Below are 21,005 nucleotides of genomic sequence, written 5' to 3'. Positions count from 1 at the left end.
TTTGAGTGCAAATAACTTAAAATGCTTTATTGATAAAACTATAAATAAAATTTTCAAAGTAAACTATGACACAAAGTCGATCACTGTTGGGTCTGCTTGGCACGAAGCTTCTGTAAGGTTTTCTGTGAAGAGATGGGAGAAAAACATTCTTTTAACTTAAATTCAGGAAGTTCCTGCAGCTCCAAGAAGCCTATGTATGATTAAAGCGCTTCACCTTGTGGAACTCCTTAGCTTTCAGTCTGTTTTTTGCATAATCTTCCTGTCGACTCTTCGAGGCTTTCCGATGCTTCACCTCCTCCAGCTGCTCATACAGCCTGCGGAACAAAATTATTTTGATCTGGTAAATTACACTTCTGTTTAAACTACCTGAATAACTCCAAATATTATTTGACTACCTTTGAGTTCTCTGGTGCATCTTGGAAAGATTACGTCTCCTTTGCTCCAGCGTGCAGATCTTCATGTCATCCAGCTTCTTCTGTTCGGAATCACTCACTGAGAGAAAATAGCAAAATGTCATCGTTACACACCATCACAACATAATCAGACTCAATATAAGCAGTGAAGTGAGTAAAAAATAAATTAAAAAAATTATTTAGGGGACATTAGCCAATTCTAGCTAGTGACTGTTTCCATCAATTACCATCATCCCAGTCATTTAGTCAGCAAACCCATCCACTGGGCTTTCTCTGCACCAGATAAAGGACTCAGACCTTGAAACTTGGCCCACACACATTCTCATCCATTTCACTGAACACTGGAGCTCCTCAGGGTTATCTGCAGAGTCCCTTCCTTACCTACTGTACACCTCTGATTGCAGACCTGTTCATTTATCCAACATCATTATGTTGATGACACAGATGTTTCTGGGCTAATCTCAAGTGAAGAGGAGTCCGTATATGGAGACAGGTAGAGCGACAATCAGCACAGTGTTCAGTTTGCACCACTAAGACTATGGGGGGAAAGCAAAACAGACTCAGACCCACTGATGGAGAGTAAAGTCCTTCCAGAGAACCTGCCATAATAAAGTGGGCACATCAGAGGACATTTGGGAGGAACAACTGCTCATTTCTTTCTACAGTGCGACAGTTGAGTCTGTTGTAATGCACCGCTTACCAGTGTGGTATGCAGGCTGTTCTGTAGCAGACAAACAGGCACTGTGAGGAGTGGTGAGAACAGCAGAAAACAAAAAATATAAATGGCCCTACCTGGCGGATACTCAAACAAGCACAAAACATCATCAGGGAGTGCTCTCACCATCTGAACTGTTGCACTCTAGCAGAGGATAGAGATCAACCAAAACCCACACCTCAAGGCTCAGAGACCGGTCCTTTCCAAACACCATCTGTGTCACTTACATGCACCAATAAATGTCTGCACTGATAATTGACTCATGCTGCTATTTATAGCTTACTTGTTGTATTTTTTATTTATTATTGCTCTATTTGCAATGACAAAGCTATTTGGTTCTAAAGAATGCAGGTTTAACACATTTCCACATTAAATTTTTCAAACATAGAGGCTTCTTTAATATGCACTACATAAGCTGGTATAAACCTGCGTGCTGCCTCAAACCAGGCGCCTCATCTATAATAAAAAGACATACCATTGAAGATTAAGCTATCCAGCAGTGTATGAAATGATTAAAATGAGCCAGTAAAAACATCTGGAACTATTATCATTTGTGGATGATCCAGACCTCCTGCATGGCTTCCTGGACAGGCAGTGGAGCACCTTCTCTAACAGACTGATTCAGCTCCACTGTCATAAGGACAGGAAATATCTCACATGACATACCCTCACTCTCTATAATATAATTATCTCTCAGGCAGAAGCATCTGGCAGATTTCATGCAACCACTGTAATAAAATAATTTCCCTAATGCAGGATGAAGTAATTCTCATTTTTATTCTGGTGGTACCTGGTGGAAGAAGCTGGGGGGGTTTCTGCTGCTTGATGAAACCAGATTCCTCCATCTGTTGTGGGGCCTGTTCTCCCTTTGACTTTGTACTGGCCTTGTGTAGAGGTTCTAGTTTAGTTTTTGTGTTACAGGTCACTGGTTGACATGTGTTCGCTTTAGCTTGCTCACTTCCTTCTGGTAGCACTTGGAGCTCACGTTGAGTTTTAGCAAGAGCAACTTTGGCCTTGATTTCCTTCACCCTGTGGTTGGATCTCTGGAGCAGAGCTGCAAGTTTCTGCTGGTTGACATCTGGCTGGTCTCTGCACGGACCCCACTGAAACTCTAGGACTGTCACTGGAAAGAGGGAAGGAAGTAACGGTCAGGTTTATAAAGTTTTGGCTTAAAAATGATGTAATGTTAGGAGAGAAAATATGTATATCAGTCCCTTGACGTCTGTACTACAAAGCGATTCAAAGTACTACGGTATATTGCTTTTTGATGATTAACAAAAACTGTAGACCATCTTAGAGCCCCTTAATACCAGCACAATGAGGTCTGAGGGATCCTCCAGAAGGAATCATCCTGTGACATATTTGATCAGTAGTCCGTGATCTGTAATATCAATTATAACCTGATCTGGAGCACTTATCCTGCAGCATAAGTTACCATGGGGATGTACCCTAGTAAGACATGAACGACTTTACATTTAAAACTCAGAGTTCAACCTGAAGTTACCTCCCTGAGCTCAGAGTCCTGCTTCGTTGTTCAGGCCTATGGTTTTCCCACAATTCACCAGTTTGACTCTGTTATATTTCAGGCAGATATATTCCACTTGCTTTACCTGGATGTGTTTGGCTGTCGTACTCTGGAGTCTCCTCAGGTATCAACGTAGATTCTGCACCCTACAAGTAAATGTTAATGTTTAGAGATGAGAAAGTAACCTGAATGAAAACTCAGTCACGTCACTTCTGAACAGTCACCTCCATCTCTTGGCCTTTCTGCCCTTCCTCACCCCTTCCATCTGGATTCTTGATTACCCAAGCTCCCTCTTCCTCTGAGCTGGTGGACTCCTGGTCCTGCAGTGTAGAGTCTGTCAGGCTCACCAGTGTGATCTCAGACTGCTCCAGGATCCCCTTCTCTTTGGCTGCTTCCTAATAAACAACGAGTTATAAAAATAGGTAAAGCTAACTTAAAACACCAGAAATAACAGTTTTTACTAAAATAACTGTGCTTTTTCAAAGTTGACCAAAGTAACAAATCACAGATTCATACCAGTATCTTATCAGAGACAGGAGAAACATTCCTCAGATTTGGACCGTGACCACACTTGATCTCTTCGGCACTGATTGAATCCGCGCCTCCAAGCCTTTCCTCTACCCGTGACACACCCAAAGCAGGCGTCTCATCACACATGGATAAATTTGACAGAATCTCAGCTGTTTGCTCAACATCTGCCCTCACGGTGGGAGATACTATCAGAACAGACTCCTGGGGATGGCATTGGGTGGTAATGAGCTGGGAGAAGGATTCATGTAAGGTGGAGGAAACTGCGGGGCTGCGGTTTGGCTCCTCCGTTCGAAGACGCTCTGGTGATGGCTCGGACTCCACAGAAGAAAGATCAGAGTGCGAAATGACCTCTACAGGTGTGGTAACACTGCATTCCCTGGTGGCTGGATGCACGTCAGGAAAATTGTGCAAGCTGTGCTCAGGCTGGTGAAAGGTGATGGAGAGGTCTGCTGTTTCGTTTTGGGTGACCTCTGCCAAAAGGGGGTGGAATGAATCTGAACCTGCAAACTCTAAAAATGGTGAAAAACAATCTTTCATTAGGAGTAGCACCTTATCTCATGGAGTCTCACTTTAACTCCTCACATACTAACACCTGTTCATTGGAGTGATGATTTATTTCGCTGGGCACCCTTAAGCAAACCCAGACCAGGCCTTTTTCCTAAACCTGACTTCGGCCAGGTTTAGGAAAAAGCACAAGCATAAGAAGGGAGCTGCCACCTCACCTCCTTGCTTATGCACTTTTAACATAATTTTCAACTTTCTAATAACCAGTTAATAAATGGATTATCTTGATTGCTACTGTAAAGTGTCACCACAGATGACTGACCCCAGTAAAGTCTTACATGAATATTTTGCACCACACCTTCAGCTCTGCCTGAGTCCATGTCTGTTGAACTGGTTTGATTCTGCGTTGTCGGATCCTGTGGATGTGGGCTCATAGCTGGGACAGAGGCACTGTGTGATGAGGCCTCGGGAGGCAGCGCTGGATATGATGGGACCCGGATGTCAGCTGAGACACCAAGAGTCACACGATTTCTTTTACCTGCAAACAAATGAATGACACGTCAAACTTCATGGTGGACATGCTTATGAAGACAGCTGGTTTGTATGAGACTGTTTATAGAAGATGAATTAAGTCCCATAATTTAATGGTCCTGTTTTTTAAGCCTCAAGTTGGCTGTTTTTCTACAAATCACCATCTCTGTGTTCTGAAACTGGGTGAGGGGTGGAGCTCACAGATACCAAGATGTGGCAGTGATCATCCAAAAGCATACTCTGCATTACTGTTGTTTCTGACTTTAATGGGGGCCATTATTTACAAAATGCTCGTGTTTAACTTCAACTGAAGTGGAAACTTGTAAATGAGACAAAAACTCACAATTGGAAGAATTCAAGCTAAAGTTGTTCAGCAAACTAATATTTGGTCATTTTCCCTGAAAAAGATTATTAAAAATCACATTTCTACGTAGTGTTTTTTTAAAAACTTACTTTCATGCCATAATTTTCAGGTTCTGAAAATAAATCATTGTAACCTGATGCCAGGTATTGATTGTACTAGTTCTCGTCCAGTTGGCTATTAGGGGCAATGACTGCAGTCACACAAGGGGAAAACCTTGATTTATGTTTTGCAAAAATACACCATTAGATCTAGAAACTAGGTCCATCTTTTATATACAGCATATTATATGAGCTCTACATATCCTGCTATAAAATTACTGATATATTTAGTTATTTTCACTGCACTGTAGCTAAGAATGTGATATTAGGTTTCACTCACTTTCCCTGATATTCAGCCATTAATTGATAAATTCAGTCAAATGATCATTTTACCTGAGCTTCCACTGTGCTGTTCTGCAGACTCGTCCAGCTCTCCTACCAGGGGTCTCATCTGGCTCTCATCGGGAGCTTCATCTAACCATGAGGTCGACTGCTGCGTCTCCATCCGACCCATCATATGACCTGCATAAAGGTCTCGCCCGCCGCTCAACCAGTGAGAGCTGGACTGATGGGAGAGCCGACCAATCATCCGACTCAGTGTGGAATCCCATCCATCTTGACCCACACTTGAGGAGAACAGCTGGCCCGGAGAGTGACCAAGCATTGATGAGTGAGCTGACGGATGACCAACAAGCTGCTCCAGGGCCGAATCCCTCTGCTCGGTAACGAGGCAGGATGACCGGTCTGCCAGCTGACCAATCAGAGGCCGGAAAGAATCCTGCTCATGATCGTCAACCAGTAATGAGGCTCCAGCAGAGAACTCGCCCACTTTGGGATCCACTTGATTGTGCACTTCCTGCAACGATAACAGGGGAAAAAAAAGAAAAAAAAAGAAGTCAAATTCTTCTAAATCTACTTTCCACTTTTTTTTGCAATTTAGAGACTGGCTAGAACATAATAGAACAGAATAGCCCTATATTGTCATTGTAGATGTACAACTCCAATTCCAATCAAGTTGGGATGTTGTGTACTTTTTCAACCTATATTTAGTTGAATACACTACGAAGACAAGACATCTGATGTTCAAACTGATAAACGTTATTGTTGTTTTGCAAATCTTCACTCATTTTGAATTTGATGCCTGCAACACGTTCAAAGAAGCTAGGACAGGGGCAGCAAAAGACTGGGAAAGTTGAGGAATGTTCAAAAAACACTTGTTTTGAAGAGGTTAATTGGAAACGGGTGTTTGTCATGATTGGGTACAAAAAAGAGCATACCCAAAAGGTTCTGTCGCTCACAAGCAAGGATGGGGCGAGGTTCACCGCTTTGTGAACAAATGCATGGGCAAATAGTCCAGCAGTTTAAGAACAATGTTTCTCAATGTACAATTGCAAGGAATCTGGGGGTTTCATCATCTACTGTCTACAATATCATCAAAGATACAGAAAACCTGGAGAAAACTCTGCACATAAGGCCAAATACCAACACTGAATGCCCGTGACCTTTGATCCCTCGGGCAGCACTGCATTAAAAACCAACATCATTCTGTAAAGGATATTACCACATGGCCTCAGGAATACTTCAGAAAACCATTGTCAGTTAACACAGTTTGTAGCTTCATCTACAAGTACAAGTTAAAACTCTACTAATTCAACTCTAAAATCTGATTGATATAGTCTGCTGCTACAAGTAACACTGAAGCTCCAAACTACAAAGCTAGTGGGTGATGTTACTGGATATGTCCGTCCTTTGTCCAGTCTGTTTACTACCAGAGGAGTCTGAGCCCAACGGGCCATTACAAGCAAGACATTTAGCTGGTTTTGAGGTACTTCCTGTTTCAAGTGCAGAGTCTATGTCTATCTTTTATATACAGCTTAATACTCATAATTTGTGTTTGGGTTACAACATGTGCATGCCCACAGACTCACTGAGCTCAGTTCAAGTGTAGAAACCATCATGAAATGTACTTTAACTTAGTTCACTTCAGGTTCATTATGTTTACATCATCACTCAGGGTATTCAAATATCGATAACAGTTGTTACAAAGAGCTTCAAAGGACTCTAGTATAACAGCTTAAAACTGAATCACTGACCAGGCCTCTCGTCTCCGTTCCTGCTGCGTCTGAGAGAAGAGACTGGCGTCGTGCAGAGCTTTCATCCTCCCCTCTTCTCTCCAAGACTCGAAACAAAGACTGCTGAGAGACCGAAGCGCTGTGTTCTTCCATATGTGAGCCTTCACTGTCTAAAGATCAGCAAAGGAATAAAACACTGTGCTATCAGACAGCCTTTGTCACATCTCAGCATCTTATCACACCATGTCTTAACACTCCTACCTAAACTATCAAGGTGAAGACAGAGCATCGCCTTCAAATAAACATGTCCATTTTGTACCTGTTTTCCCAGCAGAGCTGAGGGAGAGGTCAAGTTCCCGTGTATATTTGTCTATAATTTGTTGGATACTGCTGTCACTGAACATCGAGTCCACAGACAGACCAGGAGGGCCAGTCGCTGAGTTTTCCTTAACACAGAAGCTCTCACCAGACAGACAGGAGACGTGTTGTAAATCTGCTCCACCTTCTTGTTGATCAGTGCGTTTATGGAGGACAGATTTATCTAAAGAAGAAGAAGAAGAACCAGGTCAGCACATTAGAAGTATAGCAAAGTCAGAAACACAATGCAAAATAAGAAATAAAAATACAGTGAAATGAATCTAAACCAAGTACTTTTGAAATTCCTAAACCTACCCAAGTAAGTTTTCTGCCAAAACCTTTTATTAATCTCATGATTAATAATAAAAATTAAAATGAACATTTCTTGTGTGTCAATAACCTTACTCTGTCCCTGCTTCCCCGTTTCCCCCTGCTTTTCTTTCACTAAAGCACCAAAATGCCCCAGTTTAGATGTGTAAACCTGCCCCATCAGAGACTCATGCTGTGGCTTCTGATGTGAGCAGCCAAAAAAATGAAATGATTCAGACCATGGCAAAGTCCTCCACACTACAATCACAGACTTCTCCAGCCCTTAAAAATATTATTAATATTTTAATAATAATAAAATGTGAAAAATAATCATTTGGGTACGTGGACATGAATCAGTACGTTAAAAGCTGCAGCTATAACAAGAACTGCTGTGAGACTGTGATGGTCAGTTGTAACAAAGTCGTCTTATTAGGCCATTTTAAAGAAGGAGAAGTTTAAACGGCTTCTTTCAGACAGAAAATGAAATTATGAGCTGCACAAAGACCCAGAATCATGCAAAGTTACTTTAAAATCCAAGAATAGTCATCTGGAAGTGGGAATGAGCAGAACAGGTTCACTTTAAAGTTTAAGGCATAAGTCCATGCAAATGCACAGCAGCACACAGCTGTAACATATAAACAACATGCTCCCTTATAATCCTTACAGTTTAACCATATTATCCGTTTAATCATGAAGAACTACCCCAGTATCTGCTGGATCATCTGATTTAAAGCTGCACAGACATGTCACCTACACACCTGGCTGTTCCTCACCGGTGTTTACATTCTGCTCTGGGTCAGTAGTTATGTAGCTTCCGGTGGAGATGGTAGTAGAAGAGAAGCTGTCAGACCCAGGAGGCCTGTTTGGAGACTGACACAAAATAAACTGTCATGGCATCTTATCTTGTTATAGAGATAAACACACTCTGGACACACATTCATACAGTTGAACATATTGAGGCATTTTGAAATGAAAGCACACACAAACTTATGTTTTGAATATTTAATGCATTTGTATATATATATGAGCATCCTGACCAGCAGTGATGTACTCAACAAAAGACCAAACCCCTGAAGAATCACTTACTTTAACAGGAAACCCCACCTAAACACTAACACTGAAGCTCCAAAATACAAAGTTAGGGGGAAATGTTACTGTGGGGATGTCCGTCTTTTGTCCATCTGTTTACTACCAGAGGAGTCTCCCCCTACTGGCCATTACAGAAAGACACTGAGGTACTTCATGTTTCAAGTTCAGAATCTTTTTATCTTTTATATACAGGATAACACTCATACAAATGGACAGTGAAGACCTCTTTCCATTTGTAGAGAGACAACTTAAATTTGTGTTTGGGTTATAACATGTACCGACTCATACATAGACCTGGTGTTACGCAGACTCACTGAGCTCAGTTCAAGTGTAGAAACCATCATGAAATGTATTTTAATTTAATACAATTCAGGTTTATTATGTTTACATCATCGCTCAGTGGAAGGAAGGAAAGAAGAAAGACAAACAAACCATTCACTCATCACAGGCAGACGAACACACACACACACACACACACACACGCACGCACGCACACACACACACACACACACACACACACGCACGCACACGCACACACACGCACGCACGCACACACACACACACACACGCACACGCAGCTTCTCAAACATAATCACAGGCTGAGGCAGATGCTGCCCAAGCACTCAGATTTGGCTATTTTTCATCATTGATCCACATCATCATGTGAACCTCAGAGGGTATTAAAATATACATAACAGTATTAATATGCACTGACATTTACTTCCTGCATATTAAAACTGCTCCTTCCCTTGTAGCTTTCTAACCCACTATTGGCTACATGAGCTTTCCAGGGGAGGAAAGAGCAGTGATAAACACTATATGAACACTGGGAAAATTGTCACTGGACAGGTTACCTCTGTGGGGGATCTGTAGCTCGTCACTGCAGGACCAGAGAAATCTGCTCCTCTCCCAGAGTCTGAGGAAAGGGGGGACTTTTTTCTTGGGACTGAATCTAGAAAACAGTGTTTCCACGTCAAGAAATCTTTAATTTCCCTGAATTCAGTGGTACCATTTTTTCCCTATGTTAAATCTTCTCTACCCACCAGAGATGGAGGATTCTGGAGATGCTCCTGCCTCTGTCAGTAGCAGTCTCTCTCTCCAGAGGCTGGATCTCCCTGAACTTGTCCCTGAGCTGGATAATCTTTCAGAGATCTTCTGTCCACTGCTGAACTCCGAGGTTGTCTGCAGAGTCCTGTCAGAAGCCATAGAGGAGTCGTACTCCTCCTGCTGATCCCAGCGTTCAATGTGTGAAGGAACTGTCACACCATTGTCTGGGCCTACAGCTAAAACAAATAAATAAGTCGGTGTTATACATGCAGGAGATGAAACTGCCCGATATTCACGTCTTACTGCAGCTGAGCAGACCTGCGAGTTGGCTGGCATCGACCGGAGTCTCCACCTCTTGAATAGCACTGAGCTCGTGCTGTTCAGTCATCATCTCCAAGAAGCCCAGCCTGAGGCGTGTCACAGGGGGCTTTGCTGCTCGTGGAGGGTGGAGGTGTCCTGAGTGGAGGACTGATGTCAGGCCAGGTCCGGCAGCAGCATCACTCTGAACTTTAAAGCACAAGAGAAACAACCAGTCAGAAATATGGACAAAAAAAAATAATGTGTACTGTTTCATTTTTAAAAACAATGCATTACTCTACATTTTATTTGTGACATCGCTCTGCAACTTTACATGCTCACACTTGAGTTCATGTTATCCCTAAACACTACCACTTTGCAATAAAAGCACTTACAATTGATTGTGGAATATCTAGGAGAGGAATTTTCACAAACTGACTTGCTGTAATCCCATTACAGTAGACTGCATGGCTAGGTACTTGTTTTTATTGAAGCCCAGGTTTATTAGGACAGTTTTAAAGTTGAGAAACAACAATGACAACATTCAAAAAACACAAAGCCTGAATTTAAAGATGAAGATATAGTGTCCCGTCCTGGACTCTAACGAAGATAGACAAGACAAGATTCCACTTTTACTTTTGCAGAAAAGCTGGAAAACGCTTTTGGGAAAACGTTCTCGTGCCCAAAATGTTCTTTGAGCACCAGACACAAATTTAAGGATCCATCCATCCATCCATTCACTTCCGCTTATCCTTTTCAGGGTCGCGGGGGGCGCTGGAGCCTATCCCAGCTGTCATAGGGCGAGAGGCGGGGTACACCCTGGACAGGTCGCCAGTCTGTCGCAGGGCTAACACACAGGGACAGACAACCATTCATACTCACATTCACACCTAGTGACAATTTGGATTATCCAATTAACCTATCCCCACAAGCTGCATGTCTTTGGACGGTGGGAGGAAGCCGGAGTACCTGGAGGGAACCCACGCAAACACGGGGAGAACATGCAAACTCCACACAGAAAGACCCCGGCCTGATGTTGGAATTGAACTCAGGACCTTCTTGCTGTGCGGCAACAGTGCTAACCACCGTGCCACCGTGCTGCCCCCAAATTTAAGGATTTGTAATTAATTGTTCATCTCTGTTTTTAAAGAAGACAAAATTAAACTGTTAAGAAAAAAGAAAGAGAACCTGACTGTGAAACACTGACGGGGGCTTTATAATATCTGACATTCTGCCTTGAATCTGCACAGGAGAAAAATCAGAAGGTTTTGAAACATAAGGCAAACAAAAGCAACATTTCCGTTGCATTAATTAAGGACAGGGTTCATACGCCTTTTCAGGGTCAAATTCAAGCACTTTTTAAGCACTTTCAAGGTCCCTTTTCAAGCCTTTAAGAATGCACAAGCATCTACTTAAAATCTATTGAATTTATCATCCGTGATATTATTATGTACAATCCCAATGTATTTTGTTCATCTGCATTAAATAAACAGGCAGCCTTAAAGTATGAAATAATCATATATAAATACACATAAATGTGTGTACTGTCTGAGTGGCTGATTGTGCCCCACAGGCCTCAGTGTGAGCTTGAAGACATTTATAATGTTTAAGTAGTTTAATGTGTAGGAGCTGACGATAAACACATTTTGAATGAAAGCCGGGGAACTTTGGTAGCACAGAAACAAGTGGCTATTCTTTGTGACTATATGGATCACTCGTATTACCATTATTTCACCCAAAGGCACCAAGTTAATACTTTAAAAAAACTGCAGTAATACAAACAAATATAAACAGTACTTGGTGACAACTTTGCTTTTAGCCTTTAACCCTCTGGTGTCCAGGGTATAATTGGCCGTTTTTGACTACTTTTGATTTGGCCTCTATATTTCACCTTTACCTTTCCACCTATATTTCAGCACAATTGATCTAAATTCAGACATAATTTAAAATATGAGTAGAAAGTGATATTTTTGACTGTAAAAACCACAAGCATGTTTAAGGAATAATTTTCATAACTTGAAATGCAAATAGAAACTGTACATTCTTAAAAAATATGCACAAAGTTATATGGTACTATTTACCTAAAAATGCAGCCAAGGCTCAGGCGTTTTTCATATAACCATTTCAAACTATTTACAGAACAATCAGGTGCTCTGCGTCAAATAAGGCGGCACACAAATTATTTATGCAACTCCAAAAAATAGTTTGTGTCCACTATAACACAGATGAGAACAGCACAGGGATAAACCTGCAGGTCTGACAGCAGGTGTGTCACTCAGCGTTTACACTGCAATCTGCCTTTAGTGGTTTTTTTGCAGCAACTGTGACATTAACTAGTAGAACTAACACACAAAACAACAACCACACACTAACTACACAAGACAACACACTAACTTGAGACTCCAAACACAGTAAACGTCACAAATCTCTCACGTATCAAAACTCTCTCTCTCTCGCCGGTCACTCCTAAAACTTCCCCCTCTTCCCAAACGATCAAATGCCACATGTTGCCATATCATTTTTTGATTGGTCGACATGGTACATTTTTCCACCAATAGGGAAGGAGTGCTTTTTTCTTTTTTCACTCACAAGCTTTCACTTGAGTAAATTAACTCACATTACTGCCAAGTAATGTTAGCCAAGTTCACAGCATATACCATAATAGCGCTGCCACACTGCATCACTCTCAGTGCATTTCAATCATTTCTCCAGCGAGTTTGATAGCTAGCAAAATAATAATAATAATTTTAAAAAATTGCATGTGTAACGTACACGTACTGGAAAATTATTTACTAGGATTCACCTATCATGCGACTGGAGAGTGCCAACTCCGCCATTGTCGTTTTCCATCAAACACTCATTACAACAGCAACCTACAGGTATGTTAGCGCACTCATCCCCGACTGTTAGAGGGAGGGGCGGGGTCACACGTCGAAACAGACGCAAGGCAGCCAGGCGGGGAAATTTTGCTTTTACATTTTGCGACTCATTTTATTTCTCTATCTGATAAGAAAACTATTCAATCAGATAGTTATTTGTTGTGAATGAAATACAGTTACACTTTCAAGCACTTTTAAGCACCACATCTGAAATTCAAGCACTTTTCAAACCTTGAAAAAGACAACATTAAAATTCAAGTATTTTCAAGGAGTTCAAGCACCCGTACGAACCCTTTAAGGAATAAAGATCAGTGGTTTGTAATAGTGCTTGTTAACTTCAGAACGATCGTTATTATTGTTTACTTCATTCAGTCATGTGCATTTGTCCCAGAAATCATTTTGACAAAAATATCTCCATTCTCAACATGTCAGCTACCTGTTTGACTGCTGTTGGATGGATGTTGTTCAGAGGAGCTGTCGCGATCTTGAGGGTCCTCTAGGTGTGATAAAGTTCCTCCATTAGACTCCTCTATGGCCTTGAGCAGGGATGCAAGTAACTGGAGGCGATTCTGATTAATGTTCTCCGAAACCGCAGTTTCACCATCAGGCCGAGAAACTGGCTGTAGGTGAGAAAAAGTCATCAGGATGGTTCATTTCTCACATGTTCTTTCACTCTTAAACATTTAAGCTGATGGTGTTTTTTGGCACTCTGCTTTTCAGTCTTTGTTTCTACGCAATCCTTTCTTAAAACTATGATTTTTTTTTACTGCAAAATAACTGCTTTAACAGTCCTCTCACTTACTTGTGCATCGGTATTAATCAGAGCCTGCAATGTCTCCTTTTGTCTCCTCATCTGCACCATCTCCAAGTCCTGTCTCCGCCTCTCCTCTTCCTGTTGCCTTTGCTGCAGCATCAGTGCCTCCCTCTGCTCTAGTACTCGCCTCTGGGCCTCCTGCAACTCTTGTCTTTGTCTCTCCATGTTGTCCTCTCCAACGCTCAGGGATCCAGTGCTCCGAGAGGCCTCTGCCTCAGCCAGAGCATAACCTGAAAGTGGAGCTGTAACCTCTGCGATGGTCGATTTCATGACTTTGAAGGGTTCAGAGGATGGCTGCACTGGGATGCTGCTAGAGTGATGTTCTGTGAATCGTTTACAAGGCAGCTTCTCTTTGGTGACTGACAGCGGTCTCATTCTCTCTGGAAGGTGCTCTGTTACTTTCTCCATTATGCTGTCAGTCAGCCAAGACGTGTCATTTAGTCTCTGGTATCTCAGACTGTCTGAGTCAGATTCAACATCATCTGGCAGCGGTTTGGAAGCCAGACTAAAACCAGATAGGCTCGGAGGGGACGTTAATGTGTCAGATTCTTCTGTGGAAACATCCTCAGAGGTTTGTGGCAATTCATGATTATACACAGGCACTGCATGAGCCTGGGGAGGAGCCTGGAGAGGAGCCTGGGGAGGAGCCTGGGGAGGAGCCTGGGGAGGAGCCTGGGGAGGAGCCTGGGGAGGAGCCTGGGGAGTCTGCAGAGGGGGGTGGAGAGGAGCATGGGAAGTATTCAGCAGGGGATGGAGAGGAGCCTGGGGAGGAGCCTGGAGAGGAGCCTGGAGAGGAGCCTGGAGAGGAGCCTGGGGAGGAGCCTGGAGAGGAGCCTGGGGAGGAGCCTGGAGAGGAGCCTGGGGAGTCTGCAGAGGGGGGTGGAGAGGAGCATGGGAAGTATTCAGCGGGGGATGGAGAGGAGCCTGCAAAGGGCCCCAGGGAGCGTGGAGAGGAGCCGGCGCAGCTTGCAGACGACCTGGATGACGAACACACTGTGTACTGTTTGGAGGTGGATGAGCAAGGCCTGGAGGCACAACAGGAGGTAGTAATGAAGTGGCAGTCATGTTGTAACGAATCTGTAGAGCTTGTTGGTATTCCTCCAGGCGCTGGCGAGCCACTTTCACTCTTTGGTGGATTCTAAAATTTAAAAAAAACAAAACAACAACAACATCAAAGGCATTAAAGTTATGTAAACTCAGAATCACAAACTGGCCCAAACAGATTTATTCATCACACCTGTTTTGCTCTAACAACCGCTGCTGGTATTCTCTGATCCTTTTGCTATGGTCGTCCTTATCTGCAGGAGGAACTACCTGTGAAGATCAAACACAAAGGAAGGGATTACTCATACAGCCTGGAAAACCCCTCACAGAAGACAATGGTGGAGGACAAAACCTTGAATTTCCACAGTTCACATTACTAGTTTTTGACCAGTCCCTCCCAAGTGTGTGTGAATCTGTTAGATTTATTTTCTCAACTTAATTTTTCTCTTCTTATCTGGAAAATATCCCATCTAAGCTGTATTTGATTCTCTGTCCTGGATTGTCATAAATCATCACTAATATAATCTTCTCAGGCTCTGGCTATGACGGGGTGGGCAACTGGTAATGAACTAATCATTTGATTCAGGTGTGTTGACCCAGGGTGATATCTAAAACCTGCAGGACACCGGCCCTTGAGGCCTGGAGTTCCCCCGCCTCTGGGCTATGAGCACAGAAGCTCCACCTACATGTTAATCAAACCTGTTTGTGAGAGGCAGCCAATCAGAAGAATTGCTCAAATGAGGAGGAGCTAAAGTAGCTTGCTTCAAAGTCAGGATGTCATGAGGGAAAACACATACAACAATGTGAAGATTATTTTGAACTGTAAATCAGGCAACTTTAAGCAAAAAACAACAAATAACAACTGAACATGTTTCTCAGACTAAAGTAATATTAGACCCAAGGAGGTTAAGCATCAGAAGATGTTAACCGCATGTATAACATCCATGACATATTTTGCATCTTCGCTATTATGAGCATGTCAAGATTAATCCAATAAATAGAATTTTCAATAGCCATTAAAAAAACCTGATAACAGGAAAATTGAATGGAGGTTTGACAGTTGGATTAGAGACCTACCTCATTGGCTAAATTAGGGGTGATAGAGATGACATCGTGGTCATGGACTGGCACTTCTGGTTGGTTAATGGTTTCTTCCTGGGTCACGGCAGCCTTCAGTCGTTCTTTCTCCTGCTGAGCTTCAAGCAGCATCTGCTCCAACTTGGCCTTCTGGTCTTCCAGCTCCTGCAGCAAAAACATCTGCTGCTGCTTCTCCCTTTCAAGCTCCGCTTCCTGGGCAGGAAAAAAAAAAAAAAGAGGCTTAAAAAGTGATGCTACTAGATGCAAACTCAGATTTGAGCTACGTTTTAGTTTAGAAGATAAAATTTTAGCTGCATCAGGTGTGTTACTGTTAATTCAAAGCTAGTCCCTGGTAAAATCTTTATCACCTCCTCTCCAAAAATCACCAGCAGGAATTCACAACAAGCCCACAATGAGTTTCTCAGCAAAACCTGGTTCTAACCAGTCAGTGAACTGGTGATGAAGTACTGGGACAACAATGAAACAAGTGCTTACAATATAGAGAAGATCTGTTCGATCAACAATGGTCTGCTGCAGTGTCAAAATTCTGGGACAGAATAGAGAAGGGGGGCACAGAAAATCAAACAAGAGGGGGGCACAGAGCAGTAGTCTCGCATACTTTGTACACCGCCTCCATCTGACTAGAGCTCCCTGCAGGCATGCTCGGATTTTAGCGGACAGTGAACGTGCCATCTCTGCAGGACTAGAAAACCAGCTCCCAACCATCGCGGGACACAGAGTACAGACATTTAAGTTTTTTACTCTCAATATTAACTCCTCCCATCTAAGTGAAAAGTCTCACAGAAATTAAAATGAACACGTACCCGTTTCTTTCGCTCTTCTTCAAACTCTTGGATTCTATTGGCCAGAGCAGCAGGAAACTGAGTATCTGAAGCTGATGATGGCAGCGGCGTTTTCTCTGATGCTGGTTGAGTTCAGAAAAAAATCCACAAGATTATAACCTTGTAATAAACATTTGTACTTTTTTAAACTGTTAAAATAATATTAATAGTTTTATTAATATTTATGTAGATTGTTCTTACAGCTGATCACAGTCACTGATTACCTGGTGGAGACCGGTCAGCCTCCTGGGGCTCGGTGGGGGTCCATTCGTCTTTTCCTCCGCTGATCAGAGAGCCTGTTTCGATCGTCATGTCACGCTCTGGGATCTGATCTCGGATGATCGTTGGGGAATCAGCAGCAGAGCTGCGACTGCTGTGGTCAATCCACTGGTTCCTTTGGCTCCTGATACGATCCAGGAGCCTCTTCAATGCCCGTTGAGGAGCAGGTTTCTGGGAAACCACTGCAAACAAAGAAAAACTCAAGGAAATTACATCAAGGTTTCAACATTCATGCTACATTCTGGGCCAGAAGGTTTTTTATTTCTCAGAATTTGACATAATTCATACAATACACTTCAGTAAGCTATTATCTGACAACTGATCTTATTATAAACTGCACAAGAATGACTTGAGTTTTTAAATCTGGTGCTTCTGGTCACCTTCAGCTGATGTTTCCTGCTCAGTGCTTCCAGGTTCCTGCTCTGTGTCATGTTGTGCATTTTCTGTTTCAGGTGTTGTGATTTCATCCACTGTGACATCCAGCTCTTGATCTTGGCTGGTTGTGGAGTGGGCTGGAAGAGGCTCAGGTGCCAGCTGGACCACCAGGTCACCTTTAACCCCTGTAACAATTAACAAAGTTTAAAGAGGCTTCAGAGCAACTTCAGTGCCCATTTCTGGCCAACGTTGTTTCTCTGGTTTTAAGAACATGTATGAATACTGAAAACCCGGATTTGCTACAAAATACACGATGAAGAGTCCTTACTCCTCTCTCCAGTGTACATGTCCTCAAAGGCGAACTCCATCTCCCTCTGGAAGTCTTCTCTCATTTCCTGTCTCTTATAGAGAGGCTGGAAGATCTGAGGAGGCATCTGCGACACCTGCTGCCTCCTCCTGAGCAGATCTGTCTGCTGCATGTGTTCCAGTTCAACCAACAAACGCTCATGATCCTAAAGGAGGCCATTAAACACCGATCAGGCACTTCATATGACCAAAAAGTAAACAGTTCTCATCTCTTCTTACAGCTAAACAAGTTAAATGCAAGCCTATCAAACATGTTAAAGTACTACATTTTTTAAACATGTAATGAAAGTGCAACCTCCACAAGAATTTCTTTATTCTGGCATGTAAGTGACTAGGTTAATTAGTCGCCAGGTTAACAGGCAAGTTGTACCTGCATGAGCTGTTCCTTCCTCAGAGCCTGCCTCCCTCTGAGACGAGCCTTCTCCAGCTGCTCTTCTCTCCTCCTCATTTCCTCTGTCTCCAAGTCCTGCTGTCTTTTCGCATGTAGCTCAGCTTCCTCGTGGGCATTTGGCTGATTAGGCAGATCGATTAGATAACTCTGACAAATCGCGCTGGTAAATACAAACAAAAATCAGAGGGTGTTTTACCTGGTTTATGTCCACCTCTCTGTCCACTGTACTCTTGGCCATGTGGTAATGTGTGGTAGCGAAAGCACTCACATCCGATCTCCTTACGAAACGTGGCTTTTTGGGACTGATGTTCTGCTTCAAGGAGAGAAGACAAGGTTACCTTGACTTTCATTTAGCTTTACTTTCATTTGATATTCAGGATTTGGAAACGTTCAGGAAATTATTATCACTGTTTGGGAAAATCACCTGAACAGGGTTTGGGAGAGGCAGTGGAAGGCTAGCCACCTTTGCTGATCTTTCCTTTTCTGCCAGTAATGCCTTCTTCCTGGCATTGACAACTCTACAGAACAGTGAAGCCACAGGTTTAATGATCAGTTCATTCTGATTAAATTTAAACACATAAACATCTGAAAATTCTTGTGATGACGCTCACTGGTTTTGCTTCTCATGGTCTTTAAGCCTCTGTGATTTGAGCTCCTTCAGCGCTTCTCGATAACGCTCCTCTGCTTTGACGTGATTCTCCTCCTCCCTCTGAGCTATGGCTGCCAAGTCGGGTTCCTTGAACAACAAGTTTAGCCACGAAAAATAAATATCACATGGACAAGGGTTAACAAGAATCAAATATCAACATGGTGCAGTGTATTCTGCCATTTCTAAACAATTCAAATACTACTAAAGTGTCCTAGTGCAAAAGACTGAAGCACGCTAGACTACTATTACTCTGCTTCTTCCTTAAGCAGATTGAACATTAATATTTTGTTTTCTCACAGAGTGAAAAAACCCAACCTAAGTTGGAGCTCTAGCTCGGGGACATAATTTATTTGACAAAAGTCATTCAAAGTTTAAACTTTTAGTAACATAATCAGTCTTTCAATAGCTTCTATGTTTTTTTCCCAAAGTTTAAATTTAGCTTTTATTAAAAGTTGACATTTCTCCTTCATTCTGCAGACACGATAGGATGACATCACTAACTGCTGATTTCCGTTCTAGTCTTTTAAAAAAAAATAGTTTCATGCACAGGTCTTATCCTTTCAGCGTACAAATGATAAAACATACCAAACTTTTTGTCCACTTTCAACTGAGAAGACACATTGTAAAATTTCAGTTGAGAATTGGAAATGCAGGATGTCTCTCTCTCTCTCTCTCCTGCAATTACTTCCATATAATAAAGACTAAGGTTGTGAAAAATTAGTATGTGGTCAAGCAGCTGGTGCAATGATACACTCAAAATGTCTTAGTTGGATACACAACAACTAGAACGTAGCAAAGAGTATTCGGTGGAGGTTTTTTCCCCAAAGGATGACAAAATATTTTTCTTTGGATTTTGGACTGTCACTGTTACTTTGATCTGTGGATTTCAGTATTCATGACAACTTAAAAATATTTTTATAAATTAAATAATTAAAATAATAGCAAATATATATAATTATATGAAGCTTGCTTTACATGATTTATCTAACTGTCTTAAACAGATGAATCTTCTCGGGAAGTTTAAGACATTTTCTAACTAATTTCAGACATTTTAATGACCCACAGAAACCCTGTGGACACTGCACTGATGTGGCTCAAAATTTGGTTTCATACATTCTTTTTATTCTTTCATAATCCCCGTTTTAGTGTCTCTAATTTTAACTATTTTAGCCTTACGTTTTCTTTTGCATTCCTGTGCCCCTGGCCGAGCAGCTGGAGACTCTCCTGGTATAACCTCTGCAGCCTCTGGAGCTTTTCCCTCTGCTGTTGCTCCCACTCCTTCCTCAGCTCCCGCTCAAGTTGTTGCAGCTCATACTGTCGCCTCTGCTCAACATCTTGGCGGATCTGCTGTGCAATGTACCGGTGCTGCTCCCGCACCTGTGTGTCAACACAAAACACACACTCAGTGTGCATATATCACGCAGAACTATGCACATGGCATAGTGACAGTAGGTTACAGTGATGACCAACTTAATTATCTTCATCACGTCATCTGTCAACAGAAAAAAATGGATGCAATACAAAAGATAAATCTTGGCCACTAATACCAGCAAATCTAATCTTATTTGAAAAAATAAATAAATAAATAAAAATGTGTCAGCAAACTTCATAGCAGAATACTTTGTGAACTTTAGGTCCTTCACTGGTTAGTTACATACGAGACTTTACAGCTTCATCATGCTAAAAGAAATACTACGCGAATACCCTGAAACTGTCTGCCTTTGTTTATTCATGTGTCAAAGCAACTTTCGGAGACAGAACAGACCGATCAGACTTCAAAAAAATGACTGTACGCACATAAAAAGACAGATCTTTTACACATGCAAGTAAAATTTAATGTAGGCTGAAGTTATGAACTCATGTGAGCCTTAATATAGTGTTTATCAGACAGAAACAGGGGTTCAAGTAAGCACTGGCGCTTCATCGGAAAACATCCCACAGGTGCTGGAAATCAGGGACCTAAAGTGAAGCAGAAAGCCATAACACCGCCTTATTACCTGCTGTATCCGCAGTTTTCTCCTCCTTTCCTGCTCCTCTCGTATCATCCGAGCCTCTTCGTTGGGACTCGGTCTTAATCTGGACACTTTTCTCTTCATTTTGGAGCACTTCACTGGCGGACATTTCCCCCCAAAAAGCAAACAGCAGGTTGCGGTTCAGCTAGCGGCGACGGCTAATGTTTGCACGCTTCACTTTGTTCGCCGGCATAAAGGTTCCGTAGGACAACTTAAACTTGAAACAAGTGTTTACTATACAAGCAATTACCAGGCAGGACGCTTAAAGTGCTGTTTATTATCCGAAATCCATGCCAACCCAAAAAACGGACGTTTTTGTTTTTTTCTTTGTCCTAAACGTCACATCCGGTAGTTTAAACTGCCCGCCGTGTCTTTGCCGTCCACATGAAATATTAGTTCCTAGTCATTATATCTGCATAAAAAACATTTTATGCATTTAAACATAAAATACATAAAAAAAATACATCAATAATATATATATACAA

General features: G+C 42.2%; 2 protein-coding genes across 3 annotated transcripts; both read right to left on the bottom strand.

The window, feature by feature from the left end:
* On the bottom strand, positions 1-14,145 carry LOC113035808 (uncharacterized). 2 transcript variants are annotated; one of them, XM_026191541.1, is made up of 17 exons: positions 13,474-14,145; positions 13,108-13,291; positions 9,814-10,002; positions 9,492-9,731; positions 9,303-9,400; positions 8,118-8,229; positions 7,013-7,234; positions 6,715-6,863; positions 5,015-5,477; positions 4,047-4,226; positions 3,170-3,693; positions 2,878-3,048; positions 2,739-2,799; positions 1,919-2,251; positions 396-492; positions 215-314; positions 1-122 (listed from the first exon to the last, which is right to left on the bottom strand). In XM_026191541.1, the coding sequence occupies exons 1-17, from the start codon at positions 13,891-13,893 to the stop codon at positions 81-83; spliced, it is 3,585 nt and encodes a 1,194-aa protein (XP_026047326.1). In that variant the 5' UTR covers positions 13,894-14,145; the 3' UTR covers positions 1-80. The 2 variants fall into 2 exon arrangements, with proteins under 2 accessions (XP_026047326.1, XP_026047327.1); XM_026191542.1 differs by having other exon boundaries at positions 8,133-8,229.
* Positions 13,964-20,613, bottom strand: cep295 (centrosomal protein 295). The gene is made up of 14 exons (XM_026192917.1): positions 20,506-20,613; positions 19,685-19,885; positions 18,471-18,595; positions 18,284-18,377; positions 18,056-18,169; positions 17,839-17,979; positions 17,431-17,614; positions 17,108-17,287; positions 16,673-16,909; positions 16,431-16,531; positions 15,607-15,819; positions 14,723-14,799; positions 14,089-14,623; positions 13,964-13,990 (listed from the first exon to the last, which is right to left on the bottom strand). The coding sequence occupies exons 1-14, from the start codon at positions 20,602-20,604 to the stop codon at positions 13,964-13,966; spliced, it is 2,328 nt and encodes a 775-aa protein (XP_026048702.1). The 5' UTR covers positions 20,605-20,613.
* Positions 20,614-21,005: the final 392 nt, after the last annotated feature.

The sequence above is a fragment of the Astatotilapia calliptera genome, chromosome 14, assembly GCF_900246225.1.
Source record: "Astatotilapia calliptera chromosome 14, fAstCal1.2, whole genome shotgun sequence".
In the NCBI taxonomy this organism is placed as follows: domain Eukaryota; kingdom Metazoa; phylum Chordata; class Actinopteri; order Cichliformes; family Cichlidae; genus Astatotilapia; species Astatotilapia calliptera.
The sequence above is the reverse complement of the archived record's forward strand: the minus strand, read 5'-3'. Positions and strand labels throughout refer to the sequence as shown.

Excerpts from the sequence above, each read along its gene's own strand:
- LOC113035808 (XM_026191541.1), bottom strand. The coding sequence starts at position 13,893 with ATGGAGAAAGTAACAGAGCACCTTCCAGAGAGAATGAGACCGCTGTCA. Across the intron at positions 3,694-4,046 it reads GGACTCAGGCAGAGCTGAAG|AGTTTGCAGGTTCAGATTCA; the intron begins GTGTGGTGCAAA and ends CACCATTTTTAG. Across the intron at positions 493-1,918 it reads CCCCCAGCTTCTTCCACCAG|TGAGTGATTCCGAACAGAAG; the intron begins GTACCACCAGAA and ends ATTTTCTCTCAG.
- cep295 (XM_026192917.1), bottom strand. The coding sequence starts at position 20,604 with ATGAAGAGAAAAGTGTCCAGATTAAGACCGAGTCCCAACGAAGAGGCT. Across the intron at positions 19,886-20,505 it reads GAAAACTGCGGATACAGCAG|GTGCGGGAGCAGCACCGGTA; the intron begins GTAATAAGGCGG and ends GTTGACACACAG. Across the intron at positions 14,624-14,722 it reads CGGTTGTTAGAGCAAAACAG|AATCCACCAAAGAGTGAAAG; the intron begins GTGTGATGAATA and ends TTTAAATTTTAG.